The sequence below is a fragment of the Pomacea canaliculata genome, linkage group LG4 (genome assembly GCF_003073045.1).
Source record: "Pomacea canaliculata isolate SZHN2017 linkage group LG4, ASM307304v1, whole genome shotgun sequence".
Lineage (NCBI taxonomy): Eukaryota > Metazoa > Mollusca > Gastropoda > Architaenioglossa > Ampullariidae > Pomacea > Pomacea canaliculata.
In genome coordinates this window covers 24,461,320-24,473,494 of record NC_037593.1, presented here as the reverse complement: position 1 = coordinate 24,473,494, position 12,175 = coordinate 24,461,320, and the positions used below count along the sequence as shown (strand labels likewise).

The 12,175-nt window shown below is 37.5% G+C and overlaps 1 protein-coding gene across 5 annotated transcripts; it reads left to right on the top strand.

Annotated features, from left to right (window-relative positions):
* The first annotated feature begins 570 nt into the window (after positions 1-570).
* Positions 571-11,721, top strand: LOC112562388 (alpha-tocopherol transfer protein-like). 5 transcript variants are annotated; one of them, XM_025235632.1, is made up of 9 exons: positions 605-713; positions 1,247-1,446; positions 6,242-6,413; positions 6,804-7,037; positions 7,623-7,699; positions 8,097-8,213; positions 8,613-8,723; positions 9,052-9,156; positions 9,619-11,721. In XM_025235632.1, exons 3-9 carry the CDS (start codon positions 6,284-6,286, stop codon positions 9,772-9,774), a joined length of 930 nt encoding a protein of 309 aa, XP_025091417.1. In that variant the 5' UTR covers positions 605-713; positions 1,247-1,446; positions 6,242-6,283; the 3' UTR covers positions 9,775-11,721. The 5 variants fall into 5 exon arrangements, with proteins under 5 accessions (XP_025091419.1, XP_025091417.1, XP_025091421.1 ...); XM_025235634.1 differs by lacking the exon at positions 1,247-1,446 and having other exon boundaries at positions 571-713; XM_025235636.1 differs by lacking the exons at positions 605-713; positions 1,247-1,446 and adding an exon at positions 4,069-4,166.
* The last annotated feature ends 454 nt before the right edge of the window (positions 11,722-12,175 follow it).

Here is a 12,175-nt window from a genome sequence, read left to right as displayed (position 1 = left end):
GTTGAAAGAATTGTCTGTTAATATCTTTTGAGAGCAAAACAAGTATTCGTCTACAATTCTATATTTACCTGGCAGATCCTTACACACACCTGACAAACATGTCTGAATGCCTACTTGAAACTTCTAGAGTTTAAAGGTTAAACTAAATGCAAAATTACTAAACCTGAGTTAAGTTTATCGTTAGGTACTAATTTCCAAAACCTGAATGAATATTCTACTCCATACCTTTGAATATTGCTGTTCTCATCCGGGTTTTCATAAAAGGTCAAAACTCCTTTCCCGTAAATCCCAATGGGCTCAAAACCACGCAAAAACCGGTTAATCTTAGGTGTGCTGTTTATAATAACAATTCACATTTCTGTAACAAGCTCATAACAGCTGTATGTTCTGTCAGCTTTCTAGCAACCCCTAGGTATCTTCACCTCCACTCCATGGGTAAAGCCCCTCTGATCACGTGCATGTTCCCTTCCTCCTTCCCCATCGCGATACCAGGGGTGGGGCTATGAAAAGGAATGGGGGGGGGCTATTCCCCTCTCTGTCATTTGCCGTGTGTCCTTATTTCCTTCCCTGTGGGTTGTTCTACTCAGACCCCTGACCTGCTTTCAGCTATGCGAACTCTTTGCTCTGGCCTCTTTCAGTAAGGTAGACACAATCCTTCCCTTCCAACGAGAAACGCTGCTTATTGGACTAAAACGAAATTACTACAAATACAGGTAATTAAAGATTTTTATTCTCTCAGAGAGGATTAAAGAAAATACTTTTTCTTTGCATTTATAACATTGTAGAAATAAAATACCGCTTGACCACCTACTGCCATGTATATTTTATGTATTAGACGAATCAATACGCTCTCGTGTCATTCCGGGATTACATCCTAATTGCCAACAGAGCAACAAATCACTACATGCCAGCATAATCCTGCTGAACAAGGGTCATTGTCATCAACCTTTCTGGATACTGCACTTCAAAGTGGCCAGGTTATGGACTGCTCTGAAAAGAAGACTACACGGGACTAAACTGGTTTTAAAACGACTTTCCTAATTTAGCAAAGGGGAATTGGGTAGGTACTTATGTCCTTAACGGTATGTGCTTTTGATGACAGTTCAGATGACTTCATAAGATCTTCAACTTCGTCGCTGATAATCTATAAATGTAAGGGGTACGAAATCAAACCCTAGTTAAATCGCCGCAAAGTGTCTACGATTACCGTTGTTGCAATCAGAGACTGTTTTCTACCCGAACAGAGTTTCCGCTCGGAAGATTCAAGATGTGAGGTAAAGTGAGTCATTCGTTCAAAAGTTCATTGACACAAAGCTTGTGGACTGTCACCCTTATAAGTCTCCTAGCAGGCATGAACCCGGCCTGTTGCACCACAGCTTCCTCTTTGCTTGACGGGTTCACTCCTGCGCCGGTTATTTTTTGATCAAACGCAACCAGCGTCTTCGGGTGAGTAGGTTCTTTTTTTACTGCACTACCCCGATCAAAAAATGACACCCGGAGTAACGTGTAAAGTAATGAGTATAATAAGCAATACTGGAGAACAAAAACTGTTCAAAACCTTGAACAGCAAGTGTGTATTTTCCGTATTGATTATAGCTATACATATATACATGTATATATACATATCAGCTGTCTACATAGTGTACGAATAATACACAGCCAGCAACACCGCTGGGTCAGTGCGCGGTGTGTGTTGTGTAGTCAAAACTTCATGAATGCTTCTGTTGACTGATAGCCGTGTACAGATATCAACACATTGATGAATCAGAGATAAGAATAAATTTAAATATCTGTTCGATTCATGCGTCTTAAATTATATTATGTTTGTGTTTTTTTTCTTTTTAGTAAAGCGCTCTGAGCATGACTTTTGTGTGGAGAAAAACGCTATACAAAACACATTATTATTATTATTATTATTATTATTATTATATTATTATTATTATTATTATTATTATTATTATTATTATATTATTATTATTATTATTATTATTATTATTATTATTATTATTATTATTATTATTATTATTATTATTGTACTATGTATATAACTTGGTTAATGTAATGAAAAAATCTTGTCTTAACATTGAATTTCTGCATAGCAAATGTGTAATATCCGTATTGATTATAGCGGAATATATATATATATATCAGAGTCAGAATATTACACAGCTAGCTACACACTGGGGCCATTGCGTGGTGTGTGTGTAGTTTCAGCTCCATAAATTCTCCCATTGACAGGTGGCCCTGTGGCGATAACACAAAGATATAAAGACATCTAAAATGTCTGCTCGATTAGGACGCCTGTAAATATTACAAACATATCATATCACATTAATTATTTTACTATATAGATATAAGGTATACTTGGTTAACGTAATAATAAATTGAAGCGTCCATGTATGATATCATTATTTTTTTTACTGTATATTATATGTAGGTATAATAGAATAGCTTTGCGTAACACACGGTCTTCCTGGGTGAAAAGTTCTCTGCCAACTATGTCTTCCTTTCAGTTTTTGTTCCCGTCAGAGATATATTTGGACTTATTTTATACGATGTATGGACTTCAATTGGTGTTGTGTTGCCAAGGAAGATCAAGCTTCACCCTGCATAATGTCTGTACAAAGCACACAATCAATGTAGTCCCAGTCACAGTGTCGCTAAGTCGGTTATGATCGTGTGCGTGCAGACAGGTCTCGGAGTGAGCGCGACTCAGTGGCGGCAGGTAGCTGAGGGCCAGGCTCTACCTGTGCCTCTCTGAGTGTTGCACGCACATGCTATACGAACTAAATACTTACCTTCTAGAGCAAGTATAATAAAAATGTGTGTGTGTGTGTGTCCTCTATACAAGGAAACCCACGTTAACAATATTTTAATGAAAAATGTACAACGAAGTTAGAAAGGACAAGGTAGATGGTGTATTGTCGGTCATTTTCTCTTAGTGCATGTGTGTGTCTCTCTGTGTGTGTGTGTCTTTGTGTCTGTTCGTCTGCCTCTCTGTCAGTTCTTAGTTAAAAATTTGTCTTTCTGTCTGTAACCACTGTATAAACTGTTCGTAATTTTTATGACAATATTGCTTTTGTTGTAGTAAAAGATAAGTTCAGAACTTTGCAGGATGAACAAGTTATTGTCTTGTTTATTTAAAATGAAAACATACCTTTTAGGATCAAAGTAATAGGTTAGTTTCCATAAAAGACTTTATATATATGTACACACACACTGCATTATTTCTATTGAGAAGTAGTTAACCACACGAGACTTTTTGAAAGCACAAACGGAATAACTTTTTGCTCGCTGGTCCACAGTTTCTGGGAAAAAACTGATAACGTGTTTAATCTTGCCGGGTGAGAAAGTAGACACAGGTTAGTCAAGTGACTACAGACGGCTACAGATCCACGTGTAGTGGGTGCATGTAGCCATGTAGAAATGCACGTGTTCCTGCATGGCAGTTAAAATGTCGCGCAGCAGGTTGCCTGACAAAAGACTATTTCATAGCGACCTTTGAATGCCAGAAGCTGGTGTGCAGGTCTCAACACTTGTGGTGAAGGGTTGATATTGCTGGAGAAAGTCGTTTGTGTTCTGACGTCAGCGAACCCTCCCGTTAAGTTCCGCACGAGGTCACCGTGTCCTCCGAAATAACTCTTAGGTCGTGGCGTGGGGTCAAGTTGTAGGAGATAAAGAACGACGGTACAGGTTCCTATAACTTGTTCCTATATATTATATTTATACCTTTCACTAATGTCATGTATGATTTTAATAGATTGTTTTGAATTAATATAGTGTTTCTACTGAGATCGAGGGCTAGACGTAAAAGGGTTGTTACCCTCGTAAATAAAGGTCTGTCATTTGTCATTCTCTTTTTCAGCTCTCGCCTTTTTGTTCACCTTTCTCTTTCTCCGACCAACGATTCAGCTCAAGCCAATGTGTGTGTGAAAGAGAGAGAAAAGGAAAGAGAGGGTTAGTAAAGGGTTACATCCTACTTTGCAGAGTCCCTGTTTGTACATTAAAAAACCCTTACACACATACACATACATTACAGGACATAGAGAAAGAGCGAGGGAAGGAAGCAGTTTAGAAGGAGAGCATGAGAACATGTCGTCAGCTGTCACGCACGTGACACGCACCAGTAGCTTTGTAAAGAGAATTATACCTGACAGAACAGGGTCGTAATTATTTTATTTTTTATATAAAAAAGCTTGGAAAAGTTTTCCCAGCTACCCACACCTCTGTTCAGCCAATATCCTTTTCACGCAAAGTGCTTGCCGAAGTTTGTGCAAGGGTGGCATTGCTGGCAAGCATGCACATATTCAGATAACAATCGCCGGTACCAGTACAGAGTTTCTCACCTGTGTGACTGAAGTACACCTGTGACAGGGAAACATAGAGAAGTGCAACATTGGGTGAGACAGAGTGTTTGAATGTATCTAAGATTATAATGATAAGTTTTTGGCCTTTTTGTAGCGTCTATACAGGTAGACTAAGACCTAACAGGTGAAATACGATGGTTAAACTAACCAAACGGTGTTCTGACATTTTGGGTAGTTTTGTATTGTCATTGAGATTATTGTCTTACATGTTTCTTCAGCTCATACACGGAACACTAAGAACAACAAGTTGGGTAATTTATTGCCGCGCTCAAGTCCCTGGTTGTTCACTTGCACTCTTTTACCAATCGCTCTTGAAAGAGCTGGAGTAGTTTCATCTGAACTTTATTTTTCGAATCAAAACTTGTGATCAGGTCTGTGATGTAAACCTGTGCAGAATGCAATCCGTGCCTGACAGACATTTTTATCTTACAAAGGTTTATTGTTGGGTAAAGGTTAAATGTGTTCTGAGTTGTAACGACAACAAAGTCAGTAAACAACATTTATCTATTTCTCGATTAGTCGAGGAATTTTAATGTGACGGAGTTTGAAAAGGTGTACACCTCATCAGACGCCTGATAGTCCGACTCTACAATGTGATGAACATGCCAGTCACGTGTTTACGGTTGTTCTTTGAAGTGAGAAAAAACTGTGCTCCCGAAAGTAATTTCAAACCATAGTATGGAGTATCATGATGGCAAATTTATTATGGAATAACGACTCGACATCAACTACTAAGGTGGCGTCTCCTAAAGTCTCGGCTTCAACGTGCTCTATAGTCTCGGTGATCCAACACTGTAGGAACTGAAATTTCGTTATCGAGAGAGAGAGAGAGAGAGTACTTCATTTTTTTTTCTTTTTATCAAGGTATTTTTCCATTGACTTTAATAAAGCTTGCAACATTCTCCACTTCCTCTTTCTCTGCTTAGTCATAGCTGTTTGCTCGGCGCCAAAAGTACAGTCCCCAACACCTGCCCCTCCTATTCATGCTTCTTCTATTCACGCAGCTTTTTCTACTCACACTTCACATTAGCACATCAAGACTTGGTGTGTAGTCTTTTGAAAAGGCCGTCAGAAATATATCGGTAGAGGAATTCTTTTAAACCAGACGGTCATGCCTCGCTTGATCGCGCCGGGTTAGGCTCACAACCGTGAAAAGGCCGGAAAGCCTGACGCCTACAAACAGCTATTATTCGCGGATACCAGAGCACACTTGGTCACGTGACTGCCTAATCGTGCTTTGTCGTTAGCAGCGTGTTTCAGATATATCATCACAATACATAACCTACATGGTCCATGGTGCGTGTCTGTGTACATGACCTTTAGTACTTGCGTGCAATCGGTGCAAACTGTTCCCTGACTTGCTAAGTTGATTACATGTGCTTTGTGTTCACCTTCTTGAAAGTTTCTTCGGACATGATATATAGTGATAGGTGGTTGGGTAGGTGTGTTGATTACTTGCTTGGCCGCTTGCTTGCTTGTTTAATTTTTATTTAAGAAAGAATATGTGTATCAATAGGAAACAATCTACATCAGTTCTGCATTCTTTGCTTTTTTTCTAAAGCTGAAATACAGTATCAGCTAATATTAAATCAGAGGACTGTGAATTAAAGTTGTGACTTAATTTTGTTTACCCTCATACAGGATACAGCAAGTGAATCCTCTAGCTTGAATCCATTCGTCCAATGTGAGCTTTCAGACTCTTGGCTATTCATCTGTGTCTCTTTTCTCGTACAGGAGAAATCCTGTCTACACCCTCGAGCAATATATAAGTCTATGGAAGCAGGGTTTTTTTTCATCTGAATCAGAAATTTGTGAGCGAAAGTATTTTTGCAATGTGTTTACAAATAATTTCATTTTTCAATTGCTTTGAACAGGATTATATCCTTGAGTTAAAAAAAGACACAAGAGAAACCACGATGGCCAGTGACTACACGTGTACACTCAAGGAGGAAACTCTTCAGTTGGCAATTAAAGAACTCAACGAAAATCCAAAAACTCGCATCTTGGAAGTCAAAGCTTTTCGGGAACGCATACTGCAATATACAGGTAGGTGTTATACCTTGTAACAGAACATCTTTGGGAAGGAATATATTAGAAAACATTTGTATTTCCTTCTGACATATTCCTTTTGCCAAGCCCAATCAAAAGTGTGAAAACGTATTTCTGTTCTGAGACATCTTTCTGGTGACTTTTACTTGTTGAATCGGGTCTGTGTAGAAATACCATGAACTCTACAATATACACAATTTTAAAATTTCTTTATTAGTACATATTTAAATCATCATCATCACCATCAGCAGCAACAGCAGCAGCAACAGCAGCAGCAACAACAATAATAATTAAACACAAGCAGCAAGTCACATAGTCATCAAATTTTAAAGTGACAAAATTCAAGAAATTTCAGCGACCCTTTTAAACTGCTGTTTACACCAACAGGACTTCAGCCGCGAACAGACACCGAGTTTCTGTTAAGGTTTCTGCGCGCCCGGAAGTTTGACCAGGAGCGAGCCTTCCAGTTGTACCTGAGCTATTATCGCATGCGCAAGGAGGACCCCAAGATCTTCACGGGTCTCAAGCCATCCTGTGTCCGCCACATGTATCAGTCAGCAATGTCCTTTCCACACACGCACCGCGACAGGGAGGGATGTCAGATCTACCTGATCTTCCCAGGTAAATAGGATGTCTGGGGGTGAACTCTGTGTCACGTGTCATAGTCGTGATAGTAGTCATCACATTTTTGTTATTATTATTGTTGCTCATTTTTTTCTTGTTCATTGTTCTTTCTTTTACAACTTTTTAAAATCATTATTTCCTCTACGTACATTGTCCATGCTCATTAGAATAAATTTATTTATGTTTGTCCTTTCAGGAAATTTCAGTGGTTTTCTTCCTTTCTACTTAGATTTTACCGTTATTATTTGAAATATCCCCTCAGGCACAGTTTTATTACCTGTAATAATACTGTTACAATTGTTTATATGTTTATAAACTGTTAAATACAACTGCGCAAAGGCCACAAGTGCTTAAGAAAACAATGTTAATGCAGTTTCAGATTATTGTCAAATTATGGTATCAAATATTTGAAGTAGATGGTGCAAGGCTTAATTAAAGGGCATTGATCTAATTTTGTACCTATAGCACTGAGTCATTTAATTAACAGTATTTGTCTCAGAATGACTGGTATAGCAACTGTAAAGTAGTTCCACGGTGGTTCCAATGTTTATTTATGCTCTCTGTACTCTTGTTTTGTTTTAGGAAGACTAGACACGTCTCATTACACAATAGAAGAGGCCTTCAAGGTTGAGTTTCTCAACGTGAACAAAATGATTGAGGTGTGGAGATGCCACATTTCCTTTGTCTTTCCACTAAAATAATATTTAAGGTTGATAGTATATTATAAGTTGGATTTACAACAGTTGTATTTAGGCCGCAATTCAGAAAGTCGTCTTTCGATCAAGAAACAACAAAAGAAGGAAAGTTGTTAGAATATGAAGTGGAAGCAGACCTGACAATGAAATTTTATTTATTAACTATAGAGCTAAAGAAACTGTGTTCCAAAGTGCAATATCTATACACAGATGGATTAAGTCTTTTCTATTCAACATTTCTTACTATCTTTTAACCGTTGAACATGTTCTGTACCCGATCTTACAAGAAATAGTTAAAGAACAGACTAAGTCTGAATCGGTTGGTAGATATTTTTATTTTTCCGTTCGTTCACGTTCTCAGGACGAGGAGAATCAGGTTCGCGGCTTCACCCTTCTGATAGACTACAGAGATTTCTCCATGTCTCACTTCATGATGATGAACTTTGATTTTGCGAAGAGGGTGTCCAAACTGTGGCAGGTACCATACGCCTGTAGTTTTGTTCTTCCTGATTGTTAACCACTTCAGATAATGACCCTTGGAATTACTGACAGCTATAAATAAACAAATAAAGCGTGGCTACTTATTGTTATTGACAACTTAGAACACGGGGTCATTAAAGTACAGAAAATTGATAGTACTGTCTCAGTTTACATGCTTGTTAACCCTTTTGAAGTGGTCTACGGGTACTTAAGTGTCGCACATTTTGCAATATCAGATACTCTTGTGGAAAACCGTTTCAAATAATTTGTGACTAATATTATTGCTACTGATATTTTCTCGATAATAGGTGCTACATGTAGCAAGAGAAAAAAATACTATGTGCTGGAGATATACCCATCAAGGATATGAATTTTTATTGTTCTCTTGTCTGAACAGGATGCGTTCCCTGCCAGGTTTAAAGCGTGTCTCCTAGTCAACGTGCCGTCTTTCGTTGACATCGTAATCACCCTCTTCACCCAATTCCTGAAATCCAAGCTAGCTCAAAGGGTAAGACACTCGCTGAACTTTGACTTGGAACCTGTCAGTAAACGTGCAAACCTATAGACCTGTAAATGTTTCACAGTATCATGAGTCTATCTGAAGTTCATTCGTAAACAATAACTGCATCGGCACTTCCATCAATTAATGACGACCTGCTTTAAAGTTTCTGCTTTAACCGTCCTGGATTTTGTTTTAGACGCAATTGTCGGTACTTGGTCGTTTTGCAACCAAAGTTTTGATTGCACCTACATTTAGAATGTCAATATTCCTCATTTCAAATTTACTATTTCCCTTACTTTTCTCTTGACACGCGATGACAAAAACTATATTTTAGGTCCACAACATTGGAAGCGACTGGAAAAAGCTACATGAATACATTGACCCGTCATGTTTACCTGTAGACTATGGAGGGACACTGCCAGGTCTGCCTACCAACGAGGTAATGTATGCATGCACTCGATTTCAAGCGTGCAGACAGACAGAAAACACACACACACACACACACACATATAAAACAAACTAAGTGGGTTGTGGGTCAGCTTTCTGATGAGTTTCTTAAATTCTCAGCAGCCATACAGACTGCGATGTGTATCTAGTCAAAGCCATACTACTATTTTACTGTTATTCATTCTATTTATTATTTCAATTATTTTACTTTATGATTAACACTACCCAAATTACTTCATGACTGTAAACTTCAAAATTTATATAACTCAATATTACTGAGTTGTATAAAATATTAATTTGACTAGCGAGAGAAAGAGAATTGCTTAATTCTTGTTTTTTCTTCATGATGTCTCCTTACAACATAACAAAATAAACTGTTTTCTTGGTGCCCCAGATGCTCGCGTTCGACTCCAAAGTGCCATTTTCTTTTTTAGTGACTTGTTATTTATTCCAGAGCTGGGTTGAAGAAATGATGAAGTGCGACGAGAAAATGGAAAAGGAGAGCAAGTTTGGCTTCGTGGACGACACTCTTGGCAAGGACTCGGACCGCAAGCAGCAAGACGCCATCACCAACATGGTGGGCTCCTACAAGAAGCTCAGCACTGACTGATCTCATGGCATCACAAAATGGTCAAATATAGTGAAAAAAGATGGCAAAGCACTAATTTGACCTCCTGAAACAAACATTTAGCCTAAAGTCGATCAAATGGGATAAAACCTTCTTTGCGTTGTACGATCTCTACATCTCGATAGTCCTTGTCTGATACATCTGAAGGATTCGTTTCAGTCTGTCACACTCATTTAACCGAAAGATACAGAACAATTAAAATAATTTTCTTTTCATATCTAACCATAGTAAACCCAACCTTGGAAATGGAGAACACTTTACAGATGCACCAAAAGAACAATAACAAAATAATGATAGTCCAGATCCTTGAACCAACGTGGATATTTTAACAATCTAAATTATTTGACTAATATTGCTGTTGTTCTGTTCTAGTGAACAGCATTACATTTTTATGATTCTTGTTAAACAGGCAATATTAAGTCATGTTTACGAGTGTAGTATTTATTGTACTTTGACTATGACTTTTTACTTTCAAGGGAAGAAGAGTTTTAAAAATCGTAGCCATACATCAGAACATGCATGTTTTGTGCTCAAAGATATGAATCTGTTGGTAGGTACTATTCTGAAAAAGTTTTATATATCGTGATATTTTATCAGGGCACAGTTTATCGTCCTTTTCTTCATCTGATGAAAGCACTTGCCTGTAGGACGAAGATCGCGTTTACCACCAGCAGTATTTCTCTATTATATCAATATTTCGAACATTTACATCCCTTGCATCATATATTTCAATACTGAGAGAATATTTATACAAAAAGAAGGCTATGAGGAAATAAAAAGATATAATTTTATTGTTTTATGTCAATCACTGCAGTTATAGCCACAAACAATTCTTATTGCTTGGCCTTTATACTAAAATGTCCCATACAGTTTGTATTTACTCTTTGTCTCTACTGCTTTCTCTTTATCAGTTTAAAATTACTTCAAGATAGAAGCTATTTGAATGGATTGAAAGTAAACAAAAAGTGCTTCTGATAATGTTTATTAACTTTTCTTTTGGCAAGTTGTCGAAGGGTTGGATCAGAAGCAAACTCTAGATTGCTGTATCATGTAATCCAGTCGTTGTTTATAGCGCCGTCGTCATTGTTGTTGTTGTTGTTGTTGTTGTTGTTGTTGTTGTTGTTATATTTCTTGTAAATCATTGCTCTGCTATGTTCAGTTTTAGTGGTCGCTGTATTCTTAGCGTTAGTGAAATAACTTTTTGTGCTGGATGTTGCATTGGTAGTAATGTATAGATTAGCATCTTATAGGTTTAGTTTTATTTCTGCTTTGTTTGATATTTTATACTCTTTTTTGTGTTATCATGTCTTTACATTGTATTGAAATGATTTATAGGTATTTGTTCTCCTTTTTATTTTTATTTCCGACATCTGAAAACAACGATCAAAGCAGGTACAACTAGACTGGCCACACACACTCATACGATAGAAATAGAGTTTAAGTTGTTAAATTGTGTTTGCAGAAATAGCAAGGAACGGACAAAGGACAGTCTGACTATGTGCAATCCCAGTTTCACTATGCTGAATGTTAAAGTAACCATAAGCATGACAAAGTACCTAGTATACATTTAGTAATAATTAATATAATTAATATGTACCACATTGGCGCTATAACAACTGAAAACACTGTGTAAATGCCAATCCTCAATTCAAACTGACCTGTGTGATAAACACTGTAAACACTCATTTGTTCTGATGTTCGGAGATTTAAAAGATGAACACTACTTTGTAATGGCTTTGATAATTTTAATTAGTGGTATACATAAAGAAAAGAAATATGTAAATAAGGAAGATTTGATCTCTGGTTGGTATCTTGTATGCAGCATTCAGCTTTAATCTACTCAAATGATGAGGAAGATGAGTTGAAGTTTTTTTTATGAAAAAGCTTTAATAGCTTCTCTCGCTTGAAGAATAAAATGGTCAATTGTGAGCTCTTGTGGGTTTGCAGTTTCTGTTTTAGTGTGATTTTTTTTGTTTTGTTTTGCGTTGATTTGCTGAAGAGTGGGCTGGCTGACATAAGTTAAGCATCATCTCTCAGACCAATTTTATTATTTTTTCAATTGTGACGGGTTTGTGACCAGCAAGTAAAAAGGAAGCAGTCGCGACAACAAATATTTCAACATCTTACAGCTGGACGAGAAGCTTTCAAGAAGTGCGTGCAAGTGTATGCCATCTTGTAGGATGGCCCTGTTATTGTGAATGGTTTACTGGATCATATTAAATATCGCATTAACTTCTCCCAAGCTATGACCATTCTGACTGGCGTGGGTCTGACAAAGACAGCTTTCCTTTCTCAACGTGCATCTAATTAAACGGAAAGCTTTATCTCATATCACATATAATTTCTCATTCTCTGTGCGTGTGTGCTGTTTCTTACAAACCAC